The sequence below is a fragment of the Malaya genurostris genome, chromosome 1 (genome assembly GCF_030247185.1).
Source record: "Malaya genurostris strain Urasoe2022 chromosome 1, Malgen_1.1, whole genome shotgun sequence".
Classification (NCBI taxonomy): domain Eukaryota; kingdom Metazoa; phylum Arthropoda; class Insecta; order Diptera; family Culicidae; genus Malaya; species Malaya genurostris.
In genome coordinates, this window is record NC_080570.1 from 123,730,277 (window position 1) to 123,745,490 (window position 15,214).

General features: G+C 37.8%; 1 protein-coding gene and 1 long non-coding RNA gene across 4 annotated transcripts; both read left to right on the forward strand.

Moving 5' to 3' along the window:
- Positions 1-2,518: 2,518 nt before the first annotated feature.
- On the forward strand, positions 2,519-4,957 carry LOC131425677 (vacuolar protein sorting-associated protein 4). Of its 3 annotated transcripts, XM_058587747.1 has the most exons (6): positions 2,530-2,673; positions 2,767-2,844; positions 2,921-3,097; positions 3,182-3,567; positions 3,637-4,347; positions 4,413-4,957. In XM_058587747.1, the coding sequence occupies exons 3-6, from the start codon at positions 2,962-2,964 to the stop codon at positions 4,512-4,514; spliced, it is 1,335 nt and encodes a 444-aa protein (XP_058443730.1). In that variant the 5' UTR covers positions 2,530-2,673; positions 2,767-2,844; positions 2,921-2,961; the 3' UTR covers positions 4,515-4,957. The 3 variants fall into 3 exon arrangements, with proteins under 3 accessions (XP_058443729.1, XP_058443730.1, XP_058443731.1); XM_058587746.1 differs by lacking the exon at positions 2,767-2,844 and having other exon boundaries at positions 2,519-2,673; XM_058587748.1 differs by lacking the exons at positions 2,530-2,673; positions 2,767-2,844 and adding an exon at positions 2,745-2,766.
- A 3,525-nt stretch (positions 4,958-8,482) lies between these two features.
- LOC131425678 (uncharacterized) lies at positions 8,483-9,820 on the forward strand. Its single transcript, XR_009229014.1, has 3 exons — positions 8,483-8,953; positions 9,038-9,133; positions 9,200-9,820. It is a non-coding gene; the product is annotated as an uncharacterized LOC131425678 (long non-coding RNA).
- The last annotated feature ends 5,394 nt before the right edge of the window (positions 9,821-15,214 follow it).

The window sequence follows — 15,214 nt, forward strand, 5'->3', positions numbered from 1 at the left end:
CATCCACATCACCTTCAACTTCCTATCTCTGAGAGTACATATAAACCGTCATATTGTCCTGAAATCCTACGCTAATAGTATCAGGTTATGCGTAGAGGACAGTTTATTTTATTCAGGTTCTGTCTGCTTAGAGCGAAATCAGTCTTCAGTTTAATGATGCCATCGCACGGTATCATATTTAATATACTAAATTAGTTGTATCGATACGAAATGCTGCTATTTTCGCGCCCACCCATTTCATATTTCTAACACCTACTTGTATGTACGAGTTTTAATGCAGGCTCATCTAGGGGCGCCATGATTGCAAGAAGGGACATCGCTTATGATTTTTTCATATAATGTGAGAGCTGAATATCTTGTCCTAAGTAATATGATGTCTTAAGGAAAATAGTAAATAAGAAATAATGACACGGAATAATAATTTATTCTCCAATTTTTTTTCTGTGACGTTCTGATATGGTTCCCTAAGTGTAAAACACAACTTTATTTCCTTGTCATTTAAATCTCGTGAATAAAATTCGGATAAAACAAGAAGAAACTTCTCATTTTAACCTATAGCAAAACAAAAGTTTTGTTTGAAATGAATATAGGCCCAAAACAGTGACGTGATGTGAATGCAGCACCCTAAATAGTGTCGATCATGGTGACATCTGCAAGTATTCGCCAAACTGAATAAGCAAATTTTACTCACAGTTCATATACGAGCCTGCATATTTGTTTTCTGTGGTGATATAATAATTTCAATACGGGTAACGTAAGAAAAATTTCTAAAAAAAATTACTTCGTTTAACAATCTATTGAAGCTTTTTATTGCTGTATTTTCTTTTTTTTACTGAAAGTGTAAAAAATTATACAGATGTAATTTTTACTATTCTAAATACAGATCTTAGAATGTTTTGCAAGATTTTTTTTCAGTGTCGGATAAAATCTACCGAACTATTGTAATTTTCACTGTCGGTTAGAAAAGATTCCGATACGATAAGATAGCGACAAAATGCCGCAAAGTTAGCGAAACTGTCATTCGCATCGATTCAACTCCTTCGAGTCCACGAACCAGAAAAAAAAATTTTTAAATTGTCCGTTACAATGACAAATTTCTATTAGCAGAATAATTATTTGACATAATGGTTATTTTGTGCTTAGTATGTTTCCTTTTCATTCATATTTTGTATTATTCGCCTTGGTCTTCAAAACTTCGTGCTTTATTCGAAACATTTTTATTTTAGCTATAAAAATAAACTATTACAAAAAATTGTAAATCGCCCACTCTTAAAAGTTGGTCGTCTTTGGTAGATATATATATATATTTGTTCATACTTTCAATGAACAATGAAATAACACGTCGCTAAGGAATATTACTAGTTGAAATTGCAATTGACCTCAATCCACCAGTCTGTTAATTTTCCTTGTGGCTCTAATGCTAGTTCATTTCAATACAACAGACAGCAAAGGGGTGTAAACAACTGTCCAATGTTCTGGCAAAGATGTCAAGTAAAATTTTGCTATGCGAGCTCAAAATTTAAAATTATGATGAGAAAAACCCTACAGTAATAGTAAAAGTCTTAAATTGGACGATTGTTTATAAAAACTTCAAAATTCTGCAAAAAAAGTCTGCTTAATTTCAAATTTACATACCAATCTGCAAACCTGGCATCTGTGGTTCTTACGCTCATTATTTCGAATCCGCCGCATTCTAATATTAAATCCATCCATATTAAATCCGTCGCACTATATTATTAAATCCATCCGCATGTGAAAGTACCATTTGATCAGCGTTATAAACTGTTTTATATAATATCTCAATCATATTGTTGAACGTTTGACGTTATTCATTTTAGTAAATTTATGGTATTCGTTTATACGCGAATAAATAACTGCTGAACTTTCAAATTTTAATTAAAAGCTGAACGGTCCACAGCCTTAGAATCCACATGAAAACCATAAAGCTGGTTCGGCTAGGTAATGGTAAACAACTTTTACTATTACTTTCTGACTCGGATGATTCGCATCGCTGATGCGTAAGTTCGACTCCTCTGGTAGCAGGTAAAAGTTTAGATACGTGAAGCCTTCTGCTTACTTAAATGACTTTTGTCACGTCTCACTTTCCGCACCTTGAGTAGGGTAACAGAGGTATTTTGGCCACTTCATATATTTTGGCCCACCTAACAAACTTTATCGATTCCATCGGATTTTATCGATGTTAAGTAACTCATTTTGCATCAATTTGAAGCTAATAACATTAAATTACCTATTGCGGAAGGGATTTTTAAAGATATTACAATATTTGGTGGATATTTTTACAAAGTGGGCCAAAATAAAATCAATCCTAAAGTGGGCCAAAATACCTCTGTTACCCTACTATGGCTGTACAATTTTCATATTTTTTCTCCTCTCACGATCTCTAGCTAGTTTGATGTCTTTAAAAAACATGAAATTCCGAATCAAAATTTTACTTTCTCCGTGTAAGCTAAATACCGTCAAATGACATAACACTTAGTATTCCGTGCAGGATTTCTTATGAAAAGAGATTCTCGGAAGGTATGCATTATTGTGTTTGGTTCACTATGTTATAATCTTGTGTGGTAAAATTTCAAGAAAAGCAAAGATTTTTATGAAATAAGTATTGGTTTAGATAACTTAAACGATTCAGCTGAGCAAATCAAATTATTTTTGGTAAGTTGGATTCAGAATATGTAGAAATATTGCGGCTTGTTAGTTCGAAAATACGTCGATTGTTCGCAATTAAATTGCTGTTTTGACATTAAGGTACGTCAGACATTCTCTTTCAAAAAGGAAAAATAATCGGATTTGCGAACTGGGGAGATTAGTCATACTTGCTATACGGTAGCGTTGATGAAGCAAATTTAAGGACGGTTTAATGAAGATTGGTTGGCGGCTAATCGAGCTCTGTTGTTTCTAGCTTCTGCGAAACTTAGTGAATCTGTGAAGGAACATCTAGAAATGGCTGCTGGCTCAACGCTGCAAAAAGCGATCGATATCGTTACGAAGGCCACCGAAGAAGATCGCAATAAGAATTACGAGGAAGCGTTACGCCTGTACGAGCACGGGGTTGAGTACTTTCTACATGCCATCAAATGTAAGACAATCTAAATTCCAGGCTTCCGGCAATTAAAGAGGAAGGTAGATAAGACGTGATTGCTAACATTTTCTTTTGATGCAGATGAGGCGCAAGGTGATAAGGCAAAGGATTCTATTCGAACGAAATGTTTACAATATTTGGATCGAGCTGAAAAACTGAAGGCTTATCTGAAGAAGGGCAAGAAGAAACCCGTGAAAGACGGAGGCAGCAGCTCAAAAGATGACAAGGGTAGTAAAAACAAGGATGGAGATAGTTCGGATTCCGATTCCGATGATCCGGAAAAGAAGAAACTACAATCGAAACTGGAGGGAGCAATTATTGTCGAAAAACCACACGTCAAATGGTCCGACGTAGCCGGTCTGGAAGGGGCAAAGGAAGCACTTAAAGAAGCAGTTATTCTGCCGATTAAATTCCCTCATTTATTCACGGGGAAACGTATCCCATGGAAAGGTATTCTTTTGTTTGGGGTACGTGCATTTCGTCTAGGGTACATGACTCGTAACAGTTGATATTAATGTTTAAAATTTTAATTTTAGCCACCAGGAACCGGTAAATCGTATCTGGCAAAAGCAGTTGCCACGGAAGCTAATAATTCGACGTTCTTTTCCGTGTCCAGCTCTGATCTGGTGTCCAAATGGTTGGGTGAATCGGAGAAACTTGTGAAAAATTTGTTCGAATTGGCTCGCACCCATAAACCAAGCATCATTTTTATCGACGAAGTGGATTCACTGTGCTCTTCGCGATCGGATAATGAAAGTGAGAGCGCCCGTCGTATCAAGACCGAATTTCTGGTTCAGATGCAGGGCGTTGGTAGTGATAACGATGGAATTCTTGTTCTGGGTGCTACCAACACTCCTTGGATCCTTGATTCGGCCATCAGGAGACGCTTTGAGAAACGTATCTACATCCCGCTACCCGAGGAGCACGCCCGATTGGTGATGTTCAAGCTTCATCTAGGAAATACCTCTCACTGCTTATCGGAGGAAAATATTCGCATATTGGCTAAGAAAACCGAAGGATATTCCGGGGCGGATATTTCCATTGTAGTTCGGGACGCTCTGATGCAACCAGTGCGAAAAGTTCAATCGTCTACCCACTTCAAGAAAATAACGGGACCGTCGCCGATCGATAAAGAAACTATTTGCAACGATTTGCTAGTTCCATGCAGTCCCGGTGACTCCGATGCGATCGAGATGACCTGGATGGAGGTACCGAGCGACAAACTGTCCGTTCCTCCGGTGACAATGGTAGGTTTTTAGGCTGTTTCGATCTGAGGCGAAAAAAATAATTTGATGACATTTCATGTTTCCAGGGAGACATGCTGAAATCGCTAGGAAGCACCAAACCTACCGTAAACGAGGAAGACATGAAAAAGCTGGACAAATTTACGGAAGACTTCGGTCAGGAAGGTTAGCGTGGCCATTCCGGCAAATCGATCAATGTTGCCTTTGTCCACGAGTACGCACCCTACTTGTCTGTGTGTTATTTTCTCTTTGTAAGTCTACGATTCTTTTAATTATAAAATTGCAACAAATTTCGGCAAACCGGATAATTATATGACTTTATTGCAAAACTCCTAGTAATAGATATTTTGTAGCATTACACAGAAAATTGCCCCAAATAAATGTTGGTATCTTATCCTGTTAATATATGTTCAACATTTAAATTAAATTTCATTTCTGTACAAAAAGAATGTTATCGGCTAATGAACCAAATTTATTGAGATATCCAATGTAACGACATCCTGAGCAGCAGTTGTACGTCCCTCAACTGTAATGAAAATAATTTTCGTGTTGAACTCAACTTGCTGCATCAAAATAATGATTCTAAATGAATAAAATGTTATCGATGGAAAAATCTTGTTATACTTTTTTATAAGTGGAGAAAATTTATTTAACTTTGTTCATCCCTGTTGAATAGTCCGTGTGATAATGTCGTATAAAATAAAGGGTGTAGATTTAGAGGCTAGCTGATTTGAAATTTTGATAAAACACTTTTGCATAATTCAAGGGGTGTAGTGATACAAAATAGTTCACGCAATTCAGTATAGGTGGAACTAGTGCCCTACGAAAATTTACTTTTAGAAGAATGTACTCGTAGTGTCATTTCTATTAGTCTGTGTCGAATCTTCACCCTTCTCCTAAACAGAGATGGCATTTCACTAGAGTGATACACCAGGGCGTAGGTTTCAACTAAACACTGCGGATACATTTACTCCGCTCCACACAAAGAGGAAAGCGCACTTCTTCTCAGTGTCCAGATAGACAGACTTTGAGTGCGTGCTTGTGTTGAAAGAAGCTGGTGCAAGAGAATAACATTCTCTTCGCACGAATCGCTCTCACGTGCTCTCGCCTAAATACACCCAAGTGATCACTGGCGCGTGATGGTGAGCGAACACTTCTGTGAACTTCAATTAATAGAGAGTAGATCTGGCCTTGCTATGAAAAATTTGCAATGAAAACCGAAAATTTAACGATAAATGCTTATTTGCCTGATTTTGCGTGTCCCACGCTTCTTCTACGCAAACCATACACCAGAGTGCTCATCGGCGTGTACACCTTTGTGAAAGTATCTGCATCCACCTCAGAGAATTTATTAGCTCTGCTCTAGCACTTTGGTGCGATTCAGTGGAGGAGGTAAAAGGAAATAAACAAACGCACTCATGATGCGTGCACACTTTATACAACAGGGGTGTGTATATGTGAAAGAGAAGAGCTCTCGTTGAAGTTGTCAGTGCGAGGGGAGAAATTTTGCTTGCTCTTCGTCACACAGAGGAGATGGACATATCTGCTCCTAAACACTTATTTTTCCGTTGTCTCTCGGCAAAATATTCATCGAGATTCGCACCGCCGAGTACTCGGTAATCATCGCGGCGAAAGAAGAAATTGCGGAGTCTCTGCAATCTCAAATTTGACAAATCGATCGCCTCACGACAGAAGGGCCTAACTGCAAATGACAGTTTCTCTTTGTTTACTTTTCCATTCGCGATTTACCCTAAGACAAGGTCTGACAACTGGTTTCTTATTCTTCCCTCCGAATCATTCTTCTCGTCATTTTTTCCCTGTAGAATAAGTACCAACGTATCGGCTACAGTGTAGCCATATTTACAGATTTTTTATAACTTTATGCTAAGAAAAAAGTATTGATGAATGCATTTTTTTTATTATACATTAATGCTTAAAAACAATTAAGCTTTGATGACAAAACACGAAATATCTCATGTTGAACGCAAAATCAAACCCATTTTTGACGTATTACCGGATCTTTTGGAAACCTGAAAAAGTCAAGTTTGGATAGAAATGCTTAGTGCGGCCACAGTGTGGAACACAACAGTTCATTTTTCTTGTAAAACTAAACACACTTTCGAGTTTACACTAATTTAACAAATCTTTTCTGGTCACACTTCAATTCACTGAAAAGAAAAACGGCTTGATGCTGATTTTAATTACACAGTGCTGCCACTATAAACATTTATTACAAATGAGATTGAACAAAAGTGAAACTTTCTCTGAAAATTTTCATTGGTGAGCTCAAATTATACATTTTAATAAACTTGTTATCTTATTTTCTTTTTTACTTGGCATCATTGCCCTGCAAAAGTTTTTTCTTTTCACAATGTGTGGGTAGCAACATCAAAATCAGCCAATCAGAAACTGGTCCATTTTGGAACAAACGCAGTTTCGCCCTCCGGGTTCAAACAAACAAACAGGGTGATACTTCAATTGCTAGTACACTGAGCAAAATACCATAGTAACCGTAGCCTGTTTTCCATTGTCATTTCAACTATACGCTAGAGGCGTGCAAAACAGCTCATTTTAGTGAACAGCTCCGAACCGATCAGCTCACCAAAGTGAATCGATTCGATGTATCAGCTCATCAGCTCTTTTAGTTTGAACTTAAATTTCATTTTGTGCGCCGTTTTTCTTATGCACCGGTTTTCTTTCATATGCATGATCGAAATTGACTCATTGATTCGCAATGATGCAATGAATGCAATGCGAATTAATTTATCTTTAATTGATGTCGACTAAATTGAATCTCTTAAAGAGCCGAAGATCCGATCAGCTCGTAGCGTGTTCCTTTCGTCATAATGCAGTGAACTGGGTAGCAAATGAGTGAGCTGATGAGCTGCGGTTCTTTTGAAAAGAGCTGTGAGCTGTCAGCTCACTTCAATGATTCGATTCACTGGAACAGCTCAGGAGCGAATTGCCCATCTCTACTATACGCTTAAATAGTAGCAACAATCATGATACATGACTATTCACCATCTGTATTGTATAAATTACTAGACAACAAAGACTACGACTTGACTAAACTATTTGTATTTGGACTTTTCTGGCATGGTCATCCTGACAATGGTAGTCATCTCAAATATAAGAACAAATAGTTAAAATCACAATTTCTAGTAAGGTGAACTTGCTCTCGGAGCTTGATATATACGAGGAGCTAAATAGTTATTGCTACTATGTAAATATGTCCACAGTATAATAATGTTACAATAAATAGATACATGGTTTAAAAGAAATTATGAAGTTTGAAAACACTATTCATGTAGTCCATATCAACAGAATTTATGTAGTAAGCACATTATCGTATAGTGTTTTTTAACCGACTATGTTTTTCATTTGTGCTGACTATATAGTGATTTTCACTGTCGGCTAGAAAAGATTGCGATGCGATAAGATAGCGACAAAATGCCGCAAAGATAGCGAAACTGTCATTCGCATCGATTCAACCCCTTCGAGACCACAAGCCAGAAAAAAATATTTTTTAAATTGACCGTTACAACAACTAATTTTTTATTTATTATTAAGAAAACTTCAGTCATAATTAATTCATATTGACAATGCGTATGATTACAGCGTGTGCTATTTATTTGACATAATGTACGATTCAGACGATCCGCCTCCTTCCGTCACCGTCACCGAAACGTCAGCTTCCGTCAAAATTAGTTTAGTTAGCTCCGTCCGTCAAGACGTTCCGTGACGGTGACGTTACGTGTGAATGGCTCCATAAGAATGCATGTAATTAATGTTGACGGTGCCGGTGACGGAGATTGACTGTGACAAAAGAAGACGGATCGTCTGAATCGTACATAATGATTATTTTGTGCTTAGTATGTTCCCTTTTCATGTATACTTTGTATTAATCGACGCCTTGGTTTTCAAAACCTCGTGCTTTAATCGATTGTGCTATTTGTCTACTCTAAAAAGTTGGTCGTCTTTGACAGATATACATTTGTTGATGCTTTCGATGAACAATGAAATAACAATTGTCGCTAAGGAATTTTACCAGTTGAAAATGCAATTGGCCTCAATCCAACAGCCAATTAATTTTTCTTTTGGCTCTAATGTTAGTTAATTTCAATACAACAGACAGCGAAGGGGTTAAAAAAACTGTCCAATTTTCTGGCAGCGATGCCAGGTGAAATTTTAGGCGTCTGCGTATTATAAATGGTCCTATGCGACCTCAATATTTAGAAGTATGACGAAAAAACCGAACGAAAACCCTACAGTAATAGCAAAAGTCATTAAAATGGACGATTGTTTATAAAAATTTCGAAAATCTGCAAAAAAGTCGGCTTAATTGCAAAGTCTGCTAACAAACGAAATTGCAAATTTACATACCAATCTGCAAACCTGGCATCAGTGGTTCTGACGCTCATTATTTCGCAATCCTGCGACGATTCCGTCGCATTCTATGTCAAGCTGAAAACCACTATACCAATTGTCAATAAACGGATGTACTTTGTTATTGTCACATAAAGTTACAATACAGCAGACAATTTCGTAACACATTTGAAAAAAAAATGTATATTGTAACTTATATTGTGCAATTTGGAAGGTCTTGCAGGTGAGTAAATTTTGTAGCCTTACTAGTTTTCTAGTGAAATCGACGTCCTGTATAATTTTTATTATTTGTTATCGGTCGCTGTAGAAACAACATCAAGCGATTGATGAAAACGACGAACATCATCCGATTCCCGGATTCAAATCGCTCGAATCCGACGAAAAAAATAACAATATATGGCAGGTGGGTTTTGAGATTTGCATCTGGACTTGGCTATTAATTCTTCCATGCTGCCCATTCCTACTTCAGGAAAAACTTCACCGAACAGAGCCTGGGATCAACAGTTGCAACCAAGCAATGCTGCTCCGTGTCTACGTTGATAATCAATATTTCACCAGGCTCATCATCATTTGATTTGATGCAAAGATAAAATAGAATTCAATCAGACCCTGTCAGCTTGGACCGAAATCAATCTTCAGTTCAACAACGCCATCGCACGGCATCACATTCAACATATCATGTCAGTTGTATGGGTGCGCAGCCCTGCTATTTTGGCGCGCACGAATTTGACATTTCTCTCCCCTACTTCTAAGTATGAGATTCGATGCGGACTCACCTGAGGGCGACATGCTCGCAAAAAAGGATGTTGCCAATGATTTGTTCGGGAAATGTGAGAGCTGGATATCTTGTTAATATGATGTCTTTGATTCAATGAAACTATTTTGTTGTTCTTGTTCTAGAATTCAAATTCATAAAACTTTTTAACATTAGCTCATGTTTTGCTGATCTTCAGCATTGTTGAATCAACCACTGCCTTTAGTTTCGAAATAACTAGAAGTGAAATGTCAAAAATACCATGGCTCTGGTTATAGCGAAAACCACAATGTAAATAAAGATTCGGTCATGGTTAGCCTAACCATCTCAATCGTATTAGTTATTCATACAATATACAGTTCAATATTACTATTCTAGAGCCGATACCATTTATAGTAAACACGAACTTGACCATTGTTGAAATCATCTTATTTAATAGTCGGCTGAAAACCACTATACTCGCATGGTCAGGTTGGCCCTCTATATAGTAACTGTTACCATAACATTTTTCTGAGTGTAAGTAAGGGGGAAACTATTTCGATAGTCCCACGACAAAAGGGCCTAACTGCAAATGAGAGCCTCTCTTTGTTTACTTTCTCTATTGATTATTACACGGTCATTATTGCAAATTCTCTAAAGTTTCCAATAACAATCGAAAGATTGTAGTTTTACCTTGAAAGTTTTGCGAAGAGTAAAGTGTCAAATATAAAATCAGTTCGTTAAATCGTGAAAGAAAAAGTAAACAAAGAGAAACTATCATTTGCAGTTAGGCCCTTTTGTCGTGGGACGGTCGATTTATTTCCATTTTTTTAGATGGTTTCCGAACCTTTTACCTTTTTGCCTTTCTCATATAGAAAGGTTATGCAATCACTTGAAAAACCGAATAGTGGAAATTGGCCCTGAGGGCCAAGTGTCGTATACCATTCGACTCAGTTCATCTCTCTCTCTCTCTCTCTCTCTCTCTCTCTCTCTCTCTCTCTCTCTCTCTCTCTCTCTCTCTCTCTCTCTCTCTCTCTCTCTCTCTCTCTCTCTCTCTCTCCTCTCTCTCTCTCTCTCTCTCTCTCTCTCTCTCTCTCTCTCTCTTCTCTCTCTCTCTCTCTCTCTCTCTCTCTCTCTCTCTCTCTCTCTCTCTCTCTCTCTCTTCTCTTCTCTCTCTCTCTCTCTCTCTCTCTCTCTGTGTGTGAGTGTGTGTGTGTGTGTGTGTGTGTAAGCGCGTGTGTGTGTCAAATAATCTCACTAGGTTTTCTCGGAGATGGCTGAACCGATTTTGGCAAACTTAAATTCAGGTTCAGGAGTTATAGGGTAAAGTGCGTTCATATTGTACACCGTCAATTTGTAATTGCTAATCACACCGATTCTGCAATCCGACGGATTTGTGATACGAACGAATCTACACTTTCGTTCGAGTTCGAATTTTGCATTCTTTATTCCGTTCGGCTTGTATGATTCGATCGACTCTCGTTCGGGAACACTTGAAATATCGAACATTTACCATCAAAGCTGTCATCACTTTCTTTTCTTTTTATATTGATCATTTCTTAGTAAACGAAACCGTCACACTTGTAAAAAACAAATTAGAACGATTCTAAACCGAAGATAAGTAATACGTACGCAAGTCGATCGATTAATGTTCGAAAATTTAACAACTCGAACGAATGAGGTTCGAGTTCATTCCCAAATCGAAGGGAATACAGAATGGAAATTGTACATTCGATCGGAATATTTCGAAACGATCGACGTACAGAATTGGGGTGAATGTCGCCGCGATATTTTTTCCGATATGCACATTGAGTTAACACAATGGAACGACAGTTTTCGGTATAAAGTGTCACTGGCCCTTATTACCGGTGTCAATACACGGTGAAAACCAAGTGAAGTGACTGGGACCCTTATTATGGGTATCACTTCTCGATGAAAATCAAGAGAAGTGTGTTATGTTACCGTCAACACCTTGTTATATCATAAACTCACCTAGAAGTGTATTCAGCTTACTATTCTGTTAGAGTCATCACTGCATTCAATATGCAAAAGGATCAGGACTTCGGATATGTTCGTTTTAATAAAGATAACTTCACAGTTTAACGTTCTAGTTGGAAGTGCCAGCACCCGACCAACACCTATATTTTTATGCTTATTTGATTTAACTCGAAAGTATCATATTCTCAAATCAACACTGATATAAAACAATATTTCAATATGTTTACATCTGCTATACACAACAAAGTGAATGTAGGTCCTTATTACGGAAGTCGCTTCAGAGACAAAAGTAATTACTTGAATGAACTTGATGTCATTATGAACATCACGCCACCAACATTTTGTTGAAAAAAAAATAGTTTTTTCTACCACATTGATCACTTCACTATTGAGGTTTCTATGCCCGGTGAAAAATGAACGGTGGCCCTACTGAAAAATTGGTGGCCAACACGTTTCCTGATGAAAACAAAACAATATGTAAAAGCGATTCACACGCAGCATCAAGCGGCTATCACCTGAATGGAACGATTACGGAACAACAACATTAATTGTAAGCAATTCATATAAAAGGACACTACGTCAAGTTCACGGAACTTTTTAACGTCGAATACGTGAGCAATATTCGGCTAAATAAAATTAATAAACCAATCTGGACGTCGACCGAAGTTGATTGATCGTCTGAACTGTGTTTAATGCATTCGTTTCCTGATGAAAACAAACCAATCTCATTTGCATTTGTGGTTGTAAGTGAGCTGTCAGAGAGCCTAATGCGTGATACCGGTAATAAGTAAAATCAAGTGAAGTGACATGTAAGTGAAGTGAATGTGGAAGTGAGAACGGTAATAAGGGCCACTATTTCAGTGCGTTGTTCCGGTGTAAAGCAAAAATTGTACTGAATTGAAGATTCCAAAACATATCTGATGCAATATCTCGGTTTTTTTTTTTTTTTTCATAAATACGTTTATTTCTTAAGGCAGTTTACATAAGTTTTTCTTCGCCGTAGCATCACTTTTACATAATATTCTTATCCTAACTTAATTCTAACATAGTCACAACGTTTTGCATTTATTAAAACATATTCTCTTATTACTTAAATATCATCTTAGGTAACTCGTCATTAATTATGAAATCTACTCGGAAATATTATTTGAACCAAACGATTAACTTCTATAAATTATAAAATAAGCTGTTATTTTCAGACATTTTGTTAATAATTTCATAAACTGTTTCGAGTTTGTTTGTATCATTACATTATTTTTATTCTAATTTAGCTATTGGTTGAACTCATGGACGCAGCTGGGATCAGAATATTGTCTTGAAAGGGGCCTTTATTAAATTGAAACTCCAGTTTTCTTTATGAAATGATAAATAAGTTTCATGTATGAAAGGTCACGACAAGCAAGAATGTCTCGAACTGGGATATTGGATAGTCTACCTTGGGTACGCAAAGAATTTATTAGTTGAGATCTGACATCACGATACTCCACGCATGTCCAAACGACATGATCAATATCTCGATAACCTTCGCCACAAGCACAATGATTAGTCTCGGAAAGTCCAATTCGAAGGAGATGTGCATCTAACGTGTAGTGATTGGACATGAGTCTAGACATCACACGAATGAAATCTCTACTCACATCCAGTCCCCTGAACCATGCCTTTGTCGATATTTTCGGAATAATTGAGTGCATCCACCGACCCAGATCATCTTTATCCCAAGAAGCTTGCCAGCTGGCAAGTGTTCTTTGGCGAGACGAGCTATAGAATTCGTTGAAAGCAATTGGTCTCTCATAAATTTCACCCTCAATAGCACCACGTTTGGCTAAAATATCGGCTCTTTCATTGCCAGGAATGGAGCAATGAGCCGGGACCCAGACTATAGTGATTAGATAATTATTGTTCAATATGTCGTTCAGGCACTGTTTTATTTTGCCCAGGAAAAACGGTTCAGTCTTGCCAGTCATGTTTGAGCGAATGGCTTCAATTGCACTCAGACTATCTGTGAAGAGGAAATAATGGTTTGGAATTAATGTGACGATTACACTCAAACTATATTGAACTGCTGCTAGCTCTGCTATATAAACAGATGCAGGTTCTTGAAGCCTAAATGAGGCCGAAACATTATTGTTGAACATACCAAACCCTGTCGCTTCTTCAATTCGCGATCCGTCCGTGTAAAACATTTTCTCAGAGTCAATATGCCTGAACTTACTTGAAAATATTTTTGGGATTTCCGTCGAACGTAGATGATCCGGGATTCCACGCACTTCGCGCTGCATGGATGTATCGAAAAATAAAGTTGAGTCAGGGACATTTAGGAGGCTGACACGGATAGGAATATATCTTGAAGGGTTGATTTCCTGTGACATATGGTTAAAATATACTGTCATGAATTTTGTTTGAGATCGAAGCTCGACTAGTCGTTCGAAATTATTAATTACCATGGGATTCAGCACCTCACATCTTATTAGCAGGCGTGATGAAAGCTCCCAAAATCGATCTTTTAATGGAAGAACTCCCGCCAGAACTTCAAGACTCATTATATGTGTCGAATGCATGCACCCTAAAGCAATTCGCAAACAACGATACTGAATTCGCTCCAGTTTGATAATATGAGAGTTTGCAGCGGAACGAAAGCAAACGCATCCATATTCCATCACTGAAAGTATCGTTGTCTGATACAATTTTATTAGATCTTCCGGATGAGCACCCCACCAAGATCCTGTTATTGTTCGAAGAAAATTTACTCTTTGTTGGCATTTTGTTATCAGAAACCTAATGTGTCCTCCCCACGTGCATTTGGAATCGAACCACACCCCGAGGTATTTAAAAGTTAAAACCTGTTGGATCATTCTTCCCATCATTTGGAGCTGAAGCTGCGCGGGATCATGTTTTCTTGAAAAGACGACTAACTCTGTTTTCTCCGCAGAGAATTCGATACCAAGATGAACAGCCCAATCGGACAAGTTATCTAAGGTATCTTGCAATGGTTTATGCAGATCAATAGCTTTGGGTCCAGTAACTGAAACCACGCCATCATCTGCCAATTGTCTTAGTGTACATGGGGTTACTAGACAGCTGTCAATGTCATTTACGTAAAAATTATAGAGGAGCGGACTGAGGCATGAGCCTTGCGGGAGACTCATGTAGCTATTTCTGAGTGTTGCCAAATCGCCATGTGAAAAATGCATGTGTTTCTCTGACAAAAGGTTGTGCAAATAATTATTTATAACCGCTGGGAGTCCATTTTGGTGAAGCTTGTCTGAAAGAACATCAATGGAAACTGAATCAAATGCTCCTTTAATGTCTAAAAATACAGATGCCATTTGTTGCTTTTGAGCGAAGGCAATTTGGATGTCAGACGAAAGTAATGCAAGGCAATCATTCGTCCCTTTATTTCTACGGAAGCCAAACTGAGTATCTGACAACAAACCGTTCGTCTCGACCCAAGTGTCGAGACGTCGTAGAATAATTTTTTCGAACAATTTTCTGATGCAGGACAACATCGCAATGGGTCTATATGAGTTGTGATTGGAAGCTGGTTTCCCCGGTTTTTGAATGGCGATAACTTTCACTTGTCTCCAGTCAGGTGGAACAATATTTTGCTCAAGAAACTTGTTGAACAATTCCAACAAACGTCTTTTTGCGAGGTTGGGCAGATTCTTCACCAAGTTGAATTTAATTCTGTCCAACCCTGGAGCGTTATTGTTACAAGACAAGAGTGCTATAGAAAATTCCATCATTGAAAATGGG

What these genes read in the sequence shown, in the direction of transcription:
- LOC131425677 (XM_058587746.1), top strand. Translation starts at nt 2,962, where the DNA reads ATGGCTGCTGGCTCAACGCTGCAAAAAGCGATCGATATCGTTACGAAG. An exon ending in CTTTCTACATGCCATCAAAT is followed by an intron (nt 3,098 to 3,181) that starts GTAAGACAATCT and finishes CTTTTGATGCAG; the next exon opens with ATGAGGCGCAAGGTGATAAG. An exon ending in CCGTTCCTCCGGTGACAATG is followed by an intron (nt 4,348 to 4,412) that starts GTAGGTTTTTAG and finishes TCATGTTTCCAG; the next exon opens with GGAGACATGCTGAAATCGCT.